At 36.7% G+C, this 16,518-nt stretch overlaps 1 protein-coding gene across 2 annotated transcripts; it reads left to right on the top strand.

The window, feature by feature from the left end:
- Window positions 1-2,912: 2,912 nt before the first annotated feature.
- On the top strand, window positions 2,913-16,309 carry LOC103700983 (Protein kinase superfamily protein). Of its 2 annotated transcripts, XR_016396138.1 has the most exons (9): window positions 2,913-3,340; window positions 4,058-4,540; window positions 5,330-5,704; window positions 7,125-7,337; window positions 12,386-12,757; window positions 12,876-13,119; window positions 13,229-13,376; window positions 13,789-14,416; window positions 16,241-16,309. XR_016396138.1 is itself a non-coding variant. In XM_008782899.6 (8 exons), the coding sequence occupies exons 1-8, from the start codon at window positions 3,298-3,300 to the stop codon at window positions 14,161-14,163; spliced, it is 2,253 nt and encodes a 750-aa protein (XP_008781121.3). In that variant the 5' UTR covers window positions 2,913-3,297; the 3' UTR covers window positions 14,164-14,520. The 2 variants fall into 2 exon arrangements, 1 of the variants encoding a protein (XP_008781121.3); XM_008782899.6 differs by lacking the exon at window positions 16,241-16,309 and having other exon boundaries at window positions 13,789-14,520.
- The last annotated feature ends 209 nt before the right edge of the window (window positions 16,310-16,518 follow it).

Genomic DNA, 16,518 nt, shown 5'->3' with positions numbered 1-16,518 from the left:
GCTGCCCTTGTAATATAGTCAGCTGTGGAAGGATTTTGTTGCCGCTAGAATCCAAGGTCAATGAAGATCAATATTGTCCCAAGATACAATTGAGATCGGTTCTGCTATGAGGTGCAAAAACTTGCGTCATGAGTGGTCGGTGAATCTGCCAGTAGTACCTTGAGGGCTCGTTTGGTTCGCGGAAAATATTTTCCCTCCTAGGAATATGATTCCTGGGAATCAGATTTCTAGGAAGAGGATACCTAGGAAAGTACTTTTGGCATGTTTGGTTAACCATGGGAAAGTGACAAATTTCCAAAGTGCTTATGTTTGGTTGACCATCCACTTTCCTAGGAAAGTGGATGTATAATTCCTATTATGCCCCTAATAAAAATTAGGTCTTTAATGCCTCTTTAATGCTTCTTTAATGCTGAAGGGTCTTTTTGGGAAAAAATAAAAAAGGAGTGATTCCCACCTCATGGGAAAGTAACTTTCCCATGTTTCTCATGGGAAAGACTTTCCCATGAAATGTGGGAATCATATTCCCATGGGAATACAACTTTCCCATCTCTCTCTTTTGAAAACTCCAACCAAACAAGAGGCATTTCATTACTTTCCCGTTGACCACACTTTCCCCCCTCCTTTTCTTGCGAACCAAACGACCCCTGAGGGTATAAAGCCAACTTGAAATAAAATTTATTTGTTGAAAAATTTCCAGCAAAGGATCCTCCGACGATCAGATTTTCTAAATATTGGTTAAGATAGAAAATAACTTTCCTACAGGTCTCACAACTTCTCCTATATATAAGACAGGGCCAATATTTGTTACTGATCTATTACCAAAATTGGCAAGGTGTGTAATAACTACTCAGTAACAGCTCATTGCGCTATAATCGCTGTTAAAATCATGGGTGTGCAGTTAATAGACTCTCATTGCTTCCCAACGGCTATGTAATATTGCTTGCTTCAGCTATTGCCGAGCTAAGACATTTTTGAAAATTCTGAAGTTAGAAACTTTGGTATGCCTGAGGTCAAATTGACAAAAATTCTCCGCATCAGATTTAATCTTTTTTCAGTGGACACTTGCTTGAAATTAAACAATAATTTATCCTGTACGCAGTGCCCTGTTGTCCCTGCGCGGGCTCCACTCTCAAGTCCCAACCATTCTATTGACATCATCGGTCACCTCACGTGCCAAAAGCTAGGTATCATTATAATTGCAGTAGTGGCAAACGAAAACCAAGGCCGCGCTTGGCTCTCATTGCGTGTGCCGTATTATATATTAATATGTTGCGTGAGAAAGGGTCCAACTTCCGAGATACCATAAAAAAAAACTTAGATCTGTTCTAATATATATTTAATTTTATATAGAATATTCGTCCAAAAAATTTGAGTACTAACCAAATTAAAAAAATTAAAATAATATTTTTTAATTTTTCTTTAAAATTTTGAATTGTTACAAATGATTCAGAGCGGATTCGACCCATGACCTATATAAACTAGAAGCTACTATAGTACGGGCTTATTAAAGCAGGCCACTAACTAGTCGTGCTATTTATGATTAGATTCATCAGAAGTCTTTTTACTAAAATTTTGAGTTGTTAAAAATATCATAATTTTTAATATATATATATTTGTAAATATCCTAATTATGGTGAGAATAATTAAAATATCATTTTTTTAATATATATTTTTAAATACTCTAATCATGGTGAGAAGAATTAAAGGATACGGCACTTAGGTGTCGATATTTTTTGTGGTCACCTTGACAAATGCTATCTATGATCCAAAGTACGAGCGATCTAAAAGTAAGTAATATTACGCTACTACTCTGCCAACCATTGTTCGGCAAGAAACTTAAAGGTTTAAACGGCTGGCATGCATTGACTACTTGTAAAATATCTTTAAATTGATGATCACATAATATTTAAGGGCTTATGACTTGATTCATGCTTTACTTTTTGGGAAAAAATAACCAAAACTCAAGTTGATTCACTTTGTCGTGGTGAGAAAGTAGTTGCACGGCAGCCCATTCCATTAGACACTGTTGTTGAAGTTATCTATAAGATTAACCAAATCATATTGAAAGTAGGGCCACGTTAAATCACCTTTTCAAACAAATCTATAATTTCTCTAAATATGTTATAATCAGGAGCACTTGGATGGGTGAGTTTCTTCTTTCCAAATCTCTAGTCTTTCTCTTAGAATTGGTGTCAAAAGGATTTAATTCGTCAAATAACTTATATTGCTACCCCAATAGGTACTTAAAGTTGGTGAATTGAGGGTAGGGCACGTGTTAGTCTCTCAACAAAAGATTTCTAAAAAAACTTTGAACATGTTAGAGGCTGTCAAATGTCGACGGGGAAGAAAGAAATGAATGAATGTCCTAAGCAGCTCTTTCATCCGCATCTGATAGAGGAAGGGGAGAAGGAAGAAGCATGATATGGCTAGGGATGCAAAAGCTTGAGAAGAGGCTTGTCTAAAATGCACATGGATGTCCGATAGAGTAGAATGTACCTTTATCAATGTAGTGGATTGGAGACACACAAGTGGTTCAGAGGGCATCAAAAAAATTAGTCGTTTTCGACTAGATCCATACTTGGCCATGATACTGTTACAGAAAACTGTCCAAATCAGAGATATAATTAGATGTCCTACGCGAGCTGTTAGTAAATTTTATGACTATTTAATTTTTGCATATCATAATCACTAAGTATTCAACTCATTTGATTTAAAAGAGTATATACTTGGTGGACTTTTAGACAAAAACTTTTCCCTGGCAACATCAAACATGGATGCTGCTTAATCACAGTCCATTCTATGTGGTAAGGTAATAATTAATGAGAGATAAAAGAAAGATTAGGAACGGTTGGTATCGACCACTACCTTTCCCTTTCCACTCTATAGGATCTATTCTTTCGCCCGTTAGTTTTGCCGACCCAAATCAATAAAAAAAAGGAAAAAAAAGATAAAAAACAGAGAGAGCTAAAAGAAAAGCGCAGGCGCAAAAAGCGACGGAGCTCGAGGCCAAAGGCTCCAAAACGCTCACCATTTCCGCTTCAAAATTCGCTCCCATGGACTGGAGATCTCTGTTTCCTCTCGGATCATCGCGTTCCGCATCGCCGAATCCACTGTTTCGAGCTCTGCTTCGCGTGATCTCGCCTCCTCTCGACCCCTCCCCGCTCGCCGACATCGCTCGCCCCCGCTCCTAGCCTCCTTAGGAGCTGCACCGCACCCCATGCCCTCTCCCGCCCTTCGCCAAATCGATCTCTCCAGGCTCGGTGGATCCGTGTCGTTCGTCCTCGGACGGGATCGGGAATGAGGAGTTTCGGGGGTGTGTTCCGGATTTATCGGTGTAGAGGTACTGTTCAAGCTTCTTTCGCGGAAAGATTTCATTTGATCTCGGCTGTTTTCTTGATCAAAATTTCCATTTTTAGAGTGTTGCAAATCTTTGAATGCGAACACTGGCGGTTCTTGATGAATTAATCCAGTTTCTTGAGCTAGGGTTTCGGGATTTAACTTATATTTCTTGCTTAGGGCTTTGTTCTTTCTTTGAGAGATCAGAAAGAAGCAGTCTTTGTGGAGATTTAACCCCTAGGTGAGCTCTGTTCTTGCTGATTGGGGGTGTGCCTTGCAATGCCATCTCTCTGAGTTGTGTTTGAACTGATAGTATATGGAAATTCTCAATAACTTACTCAAAAATTTCACTGTTTCCGATATCACTTTTAAGGACAGAATTTAACACAAGTGGTTCCAAGCCCAACTGCCACATCTCCTGGTTGGTCACGGAAGAGAAAATTATTAAAAGTTCTAGACATATTGTTTCATAGATTTAGGTAGGCTATTGAAGTTTTCCTTTCCTTTTGGTTCCGACCAAAGAAAGGTGACACTTAGCTCTGCTTCTAGCTATGAAGGATAAGAGAGAGATTAGGTTTTCCTTTGTCCAATTCATTCTGTGCTGCACGGTTTCATATCACACAATAAACAAGTAGTAGATTTCTTGTTGAGAGATTGGCTTTTCCTTTGTTCTCATTATACTGATTGCTGTTAAATATTGTCGTTAATTGTGAAATTACAGGGTTGCTGAAAAGCCTCTCAAGAATTTCAGTGCTGAATTACTTGGTGATTGTATTGTATTTGGAACTCATTGCTGAGGCAAAACTGAGCAGCCATAAAAAAGAAGTAACAGTGGTAGCTCCAGCTGCTTCTCCGTTAGGTGGATGGAATCCAGTTCATTCCAGGATTGCACCCGCCAAGCTCGAAATCTCTTTGCCAGCAAGTCTTCCTATGGTTGATAAAAGACACAGGAAGCATTCTTCATCACAATTTTTTCCCTCACCAGTGCTGGCCTCGGCTCCTCCTCCAGATCATGGCTCACTAACAACTAAGGATCACCCCTTATTGAATTCATCATGCCTATCAGATCCTTCAGTGCAACACAACGAGCATCCTGCACTGGGATTGGCCCTTGTACCTTCACCTGTTGGGGATTCTGCTCCTGGACATTCCAGTTCTAGCTCAGTTCCTTCTGGTCCGGCAGAACCTCCATCTTCTCACTCTGGTAAGTTGAAATCACAATGAGTTGATATTAGTCTAACATTCTATTCTGAAAGCTCTAGCGATTTCCATTCTTGCCGAATACTATTTCGTCAATTACTAAGATTGATGTTTAGGCAGTTAAAGCTTTAAGACTATAAGATGAGTGATCTCCTGATTTTTTTTTTTAAGTCTTGCAGTAATACTACTTCTCTCTCTGTTGTAACTTGTAAGCCATATGCACGACCTTATATCTAAGTACAGATCACTTTAGCATCTTCACAGTGGAAATGATTGATTGTAGGTGATTAATATAACAAACATATAGCAAACATGGAAATGAAATGTGAAACATATTTATAGAAGAATTTGATATATCCTTATTTTCATGTTTCTGAAAAAAATATTTTTGGATTCACCAAGGCTGCATCATATATTTATATTTCCAACCCCTCTTCCAATTTGTTATAAAATTTAGTGAATTCACTTCCAATAAAAGTTTATATTAGGTCATGTTTTTGCTGCAGATTGCTATTTTTGAAACAAATTTTGTATTTAATAACACTACTCCTTATTGTATGTTTTTTTTAACCCTGAAATACATATTGGTTTTGGGGGAGGTTTCCTGGTCACTGCTGGCTGATTGGGTGGTTGATAAGTTTTGGTACGAGTCAGATATTTAACTATTGAATCTCATTTAATCATCCTGGTTACTTCTCATCCACGAGTAATGCTGTTCAAATACCAATCTTTTAGCTTTGGGTTTGTTTACCTTAACTTTAAGCATGTGTAATGGTCTTTTTTGTTGGAGCAGGATGTTGTGGACCGAACAGGGTGCAAAGACGAGGTACCCGAGATTGTCATTGTGTGTACCCAGTAAAAGTTGAGTTGTTTCTCCTGAATGTTTCTCTGAGTTCAAATTGGAGTAATGAATTTCTTGAAGAACTGGCGTTGCAGCTCAATTTGCAAGCTACTCAATTTGAGACTGATAACTTCTATGTTGTTGGTGCATCGGGGCTAAATATCACAATGAATATAGCCCCACTTACTGGGATAAGTTTCTCCAAGGATGAAGTTGATGCAATGAATTCTTCGCTTGCCTTGCATAGGGTTCGTATTAGCCCTGCACTGGTTGGAAACTACAAGCTTCTTAATTTAACTTGGTTCAGGCCACTTGCTCCTTCTCCTGGTAATCTTGTTTTACATTCGCTTCATGTCATTGTGTTGGAAAATATTTAACTCATGATATGAGTTATTTGGGGCAAAATCATGGTCATTATTTGAGTTTGTCTACTTGCAGCCAGATATGAACTTATTTTAGAATCTGATTGATGATTAACCGCACTTTTTGACATCATTTTCTTGCTACATGTACTTCATTTTCTCTAAGTCTTAACAAAATATGCAACTACATAACAGATATATTTTTGTTCAAACAAGTATATTACGAATAAGAAGAAAACAGAAATTTAGTGGCAAACAAGAAAATCATCAGAAAGTATAAATTTTGAACATAATAAACCGTATGAACCCCACTATAAGTTATATGCCTTAATATAAGTTGATTTACTCGAATCTAATCTATTGTAAAAACACAAATGTATCCTGCGGGCAATTATGCCGCACTTTTTTGTACAATATTATCCCTGAATCAATCCATTGTTAACTTAGAAAAAGGTTGTTGTAATCTTTTTGTCATTTTTCTCATGATATCCTTATGGTTGTGTTGTCACATTCCTGTTATTAAATATAAGAGAAAAACATCAACTCAGGTATTGTAGGTTAGTTTTTTTTTTCTCCCTTGAACATTTTCCCAACCATATCACACTATTGCTAAAAGAAGTCTATTCAAATGTCAAAACTCAGGTTAAGAAATAATTTTAGCTTGGAAGCAGGTAAATTGTTGGAATGCACAAAAAGGATATTTAATGATTTGAGCTCAGAGCACACCAAATTGATGTTTTTCTATATATTTTGGTAATCAATAGATCTGAGAATTCTCTTTATTTAACGTTATGAAAATCAACCTATAATCAATTTTATCTTGCTTATTTATGAACATATATAAGAAAACATGCAAGAATATAAGCTCAAGCCTGTCATTCTTCACATATCTATGTTATTTCTAATTTGAAAGAGGCAAAAGTTGGTTTTCTTGTGTACATTTACTCTCTTTAGTGGTTAAAACAAGCTACATGCAAAAAAAAAAAAAAAAAATTATGGTAGGTAGCTTTGTTAGGTTCAAGGGGATTAAACGAAGCTAGACTAGCGCTGTACATTACAAATCCAACTTAGGGTATATTAGGGTTCTGTCTGCTTTTAATCCCCTATAGTGGATTAAAATAATTTCAGTCTTCAGAAATGATTTATTAGAGGCAGAACTATGGTTACTAGATAACACTGGGCATGATCAGACTATATGAAATGAATCTTTATTACCTTGGTAGATGTTTTCTATGCTTATCTCCATCCACCCTGCCTGTTTTTTCCTGTTCAAAGTCTAGGATTGGCTTTCTGGTGGTTACTTGTGTTTGTTATATTATCAGTGTTACTAATAATAACCAACTTTTTACTAAAATGGTTGCTTCTCTATCACTTGTATTTTCCAGCTCCAGCACTGACTGTGTCACCTGGTGCTTCACCACCTGCAAGGTCCTATTGGCCTAGGCCAAATAGTGATACTGGAGATGAGAAACATTCAAGTCTAATTATAGTGATTGGAATATGTGTTGGTGTTGTGATCATTGTTTTCATAAGTGTGCTTATAATCTGTTCATGCATGTCTGGCAAAGGGAGGAAAAGGATACCAGTCAAAGAAACAGGTATGCGCTTCAAGTTTTAGTTATGTTGTTTAAAGCAGGCTTCAGTTTGTTGTTTAAACCTCTCTATCACCTATAGCTATTTCATCTTTTTTCATATAGTTATGAAGCATCAGCAGGTCAATTTTGTGTTCCAAGTTCCAGTTGTTTGTCAAAATGTATCTCTATTACCTATAGATTTTTCCACTTTTTGCATAAATTTATGCCTCATAAACTTTGGCCGAGGCTTTATATAACTAGTGATGCTGCAGGAAGGCATTGATCAATGGTCCTTGTGCATTTCCTTTGATGTTTTTAGGACTTGACATTTATGATATTGAACAATACTTTTTTACTTTAAGAGACAAAAGAAAAAAAGAGGACCAAGGTTCGCCGTCTCGGTACCGGATCCCATACCGATGCCATACTAGACAGTGTCGGTACGGTACGATACAGAATTTTTTTGGTGTACCGAGTGTCGGTACGCCATCTGTACTGCGTACCGGTACCAAACCGATATGGTATGTACGTCCTATATTGCCCGATTCGGGCCGGTACGGCGTACCATGAAGAGGACTCTTACAATATCAGCAATCTAAGATTACAAACTTGAAATTTTTGAACAAAAAATGATCAGGAACTTGTGCCAAAAAGTTTGATGGGAAAAACTTGCATGTTTGTGCTTACACACACATATTTAAGTTAGTACACATCACACCTGGCCACACAATATATACTATGCTGCAAGGTTACTGGCATGATGCATGGGTATGTACCATGTAGCAGTTAGTATTTATCTGTATCAGCCTGTATCATAGTGTTTCACTGTAATTCATTATCATACAGGTTAATATGCAATTACAGTGAATTTATGTTGATGGATTATCTGTCCCTCCTCTTAATATATTACACATTTCACATAAAGAATTTAATATCAGAATTGCCTTTCAAAAAGAATCAGTGTGAACTAGGGTAGCTTATTGTTGTTCCACATCTCTGTTTGTTTTCTGTTAGAATTTGTTAAACAATGCGATATGCAAGTTAGACTATATTCATCAGAAACAGCATAAGTAGTTTGACTTAAGATGACGCATTGAATTTTTGGAATTCTGGATTGAGTGTTCCAAACATATCTACCTCCCACCAAAAAACAAACAATAATAGGTAATACAAGAATGTCATGCTTGCTTCATGTATTCATGCACACTTGACTATATATTGACAATGCCATCATCTTTCCAAGCATGAAACTTACAGTATGCATATTGTGCCAACCCTTGAACATGATGGTCCATAATACATGAATTTGTAGCCAACTTCTATCAAGGGTTGCTTCCTTGTTTAGGCAAGTTTTACATATATTCTGTCACAATTTCTTTCCCTTCTCTCTTTTTTGATCATTTTCTCATCTCTTTATCTATACTATATATAAAAAAGACAGTTTTGGAATCAGGAAATATTCCTTCGTGACTCTTGTCTGTCACTTTTCGTACTGAGAATATCCCTCCCATTTATCTTAAAAATATGTTCATTATCCCACTAACTTCGCCCATGTTTAACTACCATAACATTCTCTCTCCTCCATTCAAATCAGGCCTCCTTGATAAAATTCCTAGACAAATTGGACTCCATCTTTTTCTCTAATTGGACTCCCATATAGTCTGGACTCTTTGATTCGACTGCTAAACAGATTGAATTCGATCACCTCTTCTCTCTTCCCTCTAATGTGCTTTGCATGTGCTTGATAGCTAGTACCGCCCAGAATAAAACTATGCTCTTGTGTGAACCTCCTGCTGTCTTTAACACACATGCCTGTACCTTGAAGTTAGCTAGCCATCACTGTATTATATACGAATGCAACTCATAAGCTTTCTCAGTATAAATATTTCTAATGAGTTCTTGTATGGTTTCACCGCGTACATCTCAACATTTTCATTTTTGTAACTCTTGTCTTAAGTTGGCGGCGCTGCCTTAATCAACACAAGCCTTGGACCCACATAACAGTACAAAATCTCCTTAGAACTTCGTTTTCTCATTAAGCTTCAGCAAACTAAATCTTCACATTTTTCCTCATTCATCACATCATAGTTGAATGCTTCTTACCAGTTTCAAGGGATCATGGGTTGCCAAATCCTATGAAGTATTCCCTCCCTCCCTCCTTTCTCTCTCTCTCTCTCTCGCTCGCTCGCTCACTCTTCATGTATGTATATATACCCATGTGTCTATTTGAGTCTTACTATACGAGCACCTCATAGGCCCCAAGTATTCATAATTGTGCCCACTATATTGCTTCCATATCTGATCATGATTTTGAAACATTTGTTGATTGCACTATGTATTGCTCCTTGGGAATTTGACATAATGATCCTTTGTTTTTGGTCTAATCCCATGTTAGCCCCTTTTTCTACAATAAATACAAATAGGACTCCTGTGTTAGCGAAATGGACCAAGTAGTCTTCTCCATCCACCAAACAACTTATAGTCCAAGGTTCTTCCAACCAATATTAGGACCCATACCGGTTGGCGACTGGCACAGTGCAGTACGGATTTATATCGTACTATGCCGGAGTTAACTATTATTTTTTTTTGATTTTTTTGAACTAAAGTTGGCAAATTGTTTGCAACTTCACTATAGCGAAGTCGGCAAATTATTTGCCAACTTCAATACAAAATTGGCAAATAATAAAAAGCTCCTCTTGTTTTGAGACGAAATAGGGGGGGCTTTCGAGCCCTCCCTCTCCCTTCCTTCCTCCCTCCCTATCTATCTTTTCTTCTCTCTCCTTCTCCCTCTCCCTTTATTTCAAATCGACATAAGCAAGGTCCGCCGTACCGGTCCGGATCGGCGTACCGGTGGCCGGCTGGACCGATACCGTACCGGTCCGGACCACTTTCTTTCCCATCAAAAAAAAAAAAACACCGTACCGGCCGGTTCATAGAAGAAAACCGGAAATACCGGTTTTCATCTGTGTCCGGTACCGGTCAGGGACCGGACCGGTACGTACCGGCCCGTACCGGCCGGTACGGACCGGTACGGCATTCCTTGGACATAAGGAACATGCCGGTAATCGGCTGGTCTGGTTCGGTTGGGTTCAGCAAACCATGTTTCACACCATTAAGTTTATCAAATGACTTTACACCCTTTTAAGGGCATACATTCTTCAACCGGATCACCTAATAAAGCCCACTTCCAATCTACCCAACCTAATTTTCACACCCTCATCCTGTCCAATCATGCTAGTGGAGTTAGATTGCATCTTCACCAGCCCACAAGCAAATAAACTTCATGATCTCAAACAAGGCACAGGCATGTTCTGCTCCAACTCTTACTGGGGAATCTTGTATAGTCTTATGAAGAAAGAGTAAAAGAATTAGCAACATGGGTTAGATTTGATGCGGGAATCCTGGTTGTGAAATCCTTATTGAGGATCTAGCTCAGTCAGAGTTGAGAAAGAATAAGATGGGAATGATGGTGGAGATGTGAGAGAACTTATTTTTCTAAGAAAAAAAGTATTGTGTAAGATTCACTTTTTATACAAGGTTCGCTGTACCGGTCGGTACCGAGCGTACCGTACCCATACCGATGGGTACCGGTATCGGTACACCAATGTCGGTACGGTCGGTATCGAGCGTACGGTACCGTACCGACACTCAGTACGCCTATACTAGTGCGGCACCGGTTCGGTACCAGTACGGCGAACCTTGCTTTTTAAGTAGTAGGAAGGGATCTCCCTAACATAAAAGTCTTCTTCAAAGGATTCTAAGGTCAAGGAGTTCCATTTCTGTATTCGTTCATTGAATAAATACCTTCACATGTGTGTCTTGGTTCTCTTGATAGAGCCTTAGACCTTCCCAAGAGTGGCCTAATTTGCGTTGTTTTCTATGCCAATATTTCCTCTTCATGAGCATGCAGCAAACCAGGGATCTAACCGCACAACATCAGGTGCTCTTACAACAAAATGCTCATAATAGAATAGAACATCCCACCAGCTCATATAAATTGCTTTCTCAAGAAGTTCAATTAGTTTGGATGATGGATGGATACCATATTGGGATCGAAGCATGTTACTTTGTATTAAAAGTTCACCTCAAACAAATCTTTTCACTTTAATGGCAAAGGAGCAGCTGATCCTTGAGTCAGATGATAGAGGTTTACAACCTTTTGGTTGGCTGGCAGCAAGAAGGGGAATGAGTGGAGCAGATGGTCCAAAGAGAGGAAGGTGAATGAGAAAAAATACAAACATCCCAAGGTAGAAAAATCATTAAGCATGCTATGGTCATTTGAAGAAAAAAGCTGCCAGTGTGATCAATTTAATGGATACGTGGGGCTATTTCATCCACTATTCTGAAATTGCAAGGCTAGATGTTTTTATTATAAACAAAGGGATTAGTTGGGATTAAACCTGAAATAAGGGACTATCATGTCAAAATCCATTGCTAATATCATGCCTTAAGGTGTTTGGATATCCTTTGGAGTTTGGACTCACCTCACAGGAATCCAACACATGGCCCACATTAGGAGGCTAGTGTCAAATCAAGTCACCTGATAGTGCTCTCATTTCAGTTTGAGGGAAAAAGCATCAGTTGTGAAGTATTTTCTCCTTCCACCTATGCCTTATAATAATTAATGGGCTACTATGGGAAAATGAACATACTTCTTCGGTTTGGTGTGTCAATAGAGGAATAACCCAGGATAACTAGAAGGATGGAGGAAAGATTTTTAAGGAGTCGTGACAAAGAAGCAACATCTCAGATGGTTATGGACTAACAGAGTATGCTGTGATGCAATATATGGAGTATCGTGATTGTGATCAGTTCAAAGTAACAACACACCCTAATGTAATGCAATCTGTTGGACACTTATTAACAGAGAATGGTATGCTGTCATATGGAAAAAGGGATAATGGTAGCCATTTATTTTAGCATCCGACCCTTGTGCTTTTAGTAAGACTCCAAGGAACCCTCCTTTTACAATTACTAATGAACCTAGTCAGTAACTGGATTCTGATTTTTCTCATGCTTTGACATGATTTTTATCCACTGACTAATGCTTTCACTGCATCATAATTACGCAGCGAGGCCAAGAACTGCAGACGCTGTTTCTTTAGAAGGGTCTCTTCCACATCCCACCAGCACACGATTCCTCACATATGAAGAGCTCAAAGAAGCAACGAATAACTTTGAGCCTGCAAGTGTGCTTGGAGAGGGTGGATTCGGCCGTGTCTTCAAGGGTGCTTTAAGTGATGGCACTGCTGTTGCCATCAAAAAGCTTAGCACTGGAGGACACCAGGGAGATAAAGAATTCTTGGTTGAGGTGGAGATGCTGAGCAGGCTGCATCACCGAAATCTTGTGAAACTAGTTGGTTACTACAGCAGCCGGGACTCGTCGCAGAATCTTCTCTGTTATGAACTTGTTCCAAATGGAAGCTTGGAGTCCTGGCTTCATGGTATTTACTTATGGCCAACCCTGGAAATTCCATATGCTGATGAGGTCCCATTTGACCTTTTCATTGGGGGCCAATAAAAGTTCTAATATGATGCTGACATGGACTGCATTCTCTTCAGGTCCCTTGGGAGCTAGCTGCCCTTTGGATTGGGACACTAGAATGAAAATTGCTCTTGATGCTGCTAGAGGGTTAGCCTACCTTCATGAGGACTCCCAACCCTGTGTGATCCACAGAGATTTCAAAGCATCGAATATATTGCTTGAGAACAATTTTCATGCCAAGGTCTCTGATTTTGGTCTTGCCAAACAGGCACCTGAAGGTCGGACAAATTATCTTTCAACTCGTGTGATGGGAACATTTGGGTTAGTTGTCTGTTTCTTTTCTTTTAAATTTGTTTCCTTTCTTTTAAATTGGTTTCTTTTCTTGTACCCTGTTACTGGTGTTGCCAAACTTCACCTTGTGGTTTTTCAGGTATGTAGCACCAGAATATGCCATGACAGGACATCTTTTGGTAAAGAGCGATGTATACAGTTATGGAGTAGTTCTACTTGAACTGCTGACAGGGAGGAAGCCTGTAGATATGTCGCAACCATCTGGCCAGGAAAACCTCGTAACTTGGGTGAGACCTATATTTCCTCTCTTTTTTAATATTTCAAAAATTATACCCATTAACTATCTTGATCATTTCTAAGATCAGAGTTATCTATCTCTATCTTTACATGCCAATACATAAATCCAGAATTGCACTCTTGGACATTGGTTTAAGGCATGCACTGGAATAAAATGATGCATGGGCACCCAGGAGGATGCATATTAAGTTAAACGCAAAGGGAAGGTGCACACATGCATCAAGTTTTTCATTTGCTTGAATGTTCCCTGTTGAGTTTTCTTTTTGCATAGTTTCACATCTGATTTTCTGTTATCATCATCTTATAATGCCAAACAATATGCGATTGTATTACTTCATTCCGCTTATTTAGTTACTTTGACTGGATAAGGACAGCCAGTTTACTTGGTCCTATAACCTGCAGGCTCGGCCAATTCTTCGAGACAAGGATAGGTTAGAAGAGCTTGCGGATCCAAGGCTTGCAGGTAAGTATCCAAAGGATGACTTCGTGCGAGTGTGCACAATTGCAGCAGCCTGTGTTGCACCTGAGGCGGACCAGAGGCCTACAATGGGTGAAGTGGTTCAGTCCCTTAAAATGGTGCAGCGTGTCACAGAGTATCAGGATACCATGCCAACTCCATCTGCCCGCCCCAATATCAGGCAGTCTTCGACGACCTACGAGTCCGATGGCACTTCCTCCATGTTCTCTTCTGGACCTTTCTCAGGTCTAAGCCTTTTTGACAATGACAACATCTCCAGAACAGCAGTGTTCTCGGAAGATCTTCATGAAGGCCGCTGAGGCTCGAGAGTCAGAGAACAATATTTCTGGCCGTTAAAAACTCGAGAGCCAATATGGCGATATAAGAATCAGGTGCTGCTATGGGAAGAAGGCAAGGTCTTGGATTGATGGCTTGAGATTGACAGAGGTTGTTTGGTAGATTGTCGGTTGTATATTTCAATTTTTCATACACCCAGGTAGCTGTGGGGTTTATCCCTATAAAAATTAAAAATATTGTTTTTTCCCCTTTTTCTGTGGCTATGTTTTGAAGTATGTGATTAAGGTCCTGTTTGGGGGAGCTGCTGGCAGTAGAGCTGTTGGAAGTAGAGCTGTCTGAAGTAGAGCTGTTATAAAAAACTGTTTGCTATTTGGTAACTACATTCGTAAAGTGTTGTGGTACTTTGTTTTGTGTTTGGTAAACAAACTGAGAAAGTACTTTTGTATGACAAAATTACCATAAAGGACATTGCATAGTATTATACAACAGAACATAATAAAACATAACATAAATTAATACATAAATATACGATATAGTATAATATTATTGTAATATAAAATAATATTATGTTAATATAGCATAATAGTAATATAATTATTAGAGTAAATTAATATTTAGAAATATAGCATAATATTAAATTATTTAACATAACATATTAATGTATTATGATATAATATAATATATATTATATTTATAGTATAATACAATAATAAAAGTATAAAATATTATAATTATTAGTATAAATTAATTTCTCATAATATAACATAATATTAAATTATTTAAAATAACATATTAATGTATTATAATGTAATGTAATATAATATAATATTTATAGTATAATACAATAATAAAGGTATAAAATATTATAATTATTATTATAAATTAATTTTTCATAATATAACATAATATTAAATTATTTCAAATAACATATTAATGTATTATAATGTAATGTAATATAATATAATTTTTATAGTATAATACAATAATAAAGGTATAAAATATTATAATTATTAGTATAAATTAATTTCTCATAATATAACATAATATTAAATTATTTAAAATAACATATTAATGTATTATAATGTAATGTAATATAATATAATATTTATAGTATAATACAATAATAAAGGTATAAAATATTATAATTATTATTATAAATTAATTTTTCATAATATAACATAATATTAAATTATTTCAAATAACATATTAATGTATTATAATGTAATGTAATATAATATAATTTTTATAGTATAATACAATAATACAGGTACAAAATATTATAATTATTAGTATAAATTAATTTTTCATAATGTAACGTAATATTAAATTATTTAACATAACATATTAATGTATTATGATATAATATAATATGATATTATATTTATAGTATAATACATAAATAAAGGTATAAAAGATTATGATTATTAGTATAAAATAATTTTTCATAATATAACATAATATTAAATTATTTAACATAACATATTAATGTATTATGATATAATATAATATGATATTATATTTATAGTATAATACAAAAATAAAGGTATAAACTATTGTAATTATTAGTATAAAATAATTTTTCATAATTTTTCATAAAATAATTTTTCACGGTCCAGGGGCTCTTCTTCGTGGTCCACGCTCGAGGAGGACCTCAGCGTGGGCCACGAGGTTGATGATAAAAAAAAAAAACAATAGATTGATTTTGGAAGGTGTGGAAAAGGATTAAAATTTTTTTTCTTCTAAAATGTGGTTCAAGAAATGCATACAAAAATTGAAAAGAAAAATACCTTTTCTTACGGAAGGGAGTCTGATGGTTAGGGTTCTTGGCTCCAGCAGATTTTTAGGTTTATAAAGGGACAAACTATAAAATTATGTTATTTTAATATGGACATTTTTGTCAAAAATACAGCTTTCCGAAAAAGCTGAAACAGCTTCCTCCCAAAAGCTTCAAATTGGAGCTTCCTTCCAAAAACTGTTTTCAGCTTCCCGCAAAAGCTGAAACAGCTTTTTGAAAAATTTACCAAACAAAGTTTTTCATCTAAAAGTACTTTTGGAGGGTCAGAAAGTGCTTTCTGGCCCTCCAAAAGCTCCCCCAAACAGGACCTAAATGGGCGTATCTTTTTTTTACGTTTGTTTTTATTAATATGAATTTTTGTTCCTACTTTTGAATGAGACTGAATTTTGACTGAGACAGTACCAGCAGAGCAAGAAAGGGTTTAGTACCCAAAATACACCGAAAATAGTGCTGTATTAATCTGACGTGGCAAAAAAAGCAAAACAATGAGATAAGGGGATGTGCAGGATAAAATTTAATTAAATAAAATTATATATTTTTTATAATTTTTATGTGTATATTTTTATAAATATGTACATTCTTA

Source organism: Phoenix dactylifera, chromosome 8, assembly GCF_051530095.1.
Source record: "Phoenix dactylifera cultivar Ajwa chromosome 8, Ajwa_hap1_PhDact_Kaust_v1.1, whole genome shotgun sequence".
Classification (NCBI taxonomy): Eukaryota; Viridiplantae; Streptophyta; class Magnoliopsida; order Arecales; family Arecaceae; genus Phoenix; species Phoenix dactylifera.
This window is presented reverse-complemented; position numbering and strand designations above follow the sequence as displayed.

Bases quoted from the DNA above. Each gene is read 5' to 3' on its own strand.
- LOC103700983 (XM_008782899.6), top strand. From the start codon at position 3,298: ATGAGGAGTTTCGGGGGTGTGTTCCGGATTTATCGGTGTAGAG. The intron at 7,338-12,385 runs GTATGCGCTTCA...ATAATTACGCAG, and splicing joins GATACCAGTCAAAGAAACAG to CGAGGCCAAGAACTGCAGAC. The intron at 12,758-12,875 runs GTATTTACTTAT...CATTCTCTTCAG, and splicing joins CTTGGAGTCCTGGCTTCATG to GTCCCTTGGGAGCTAGCTGC.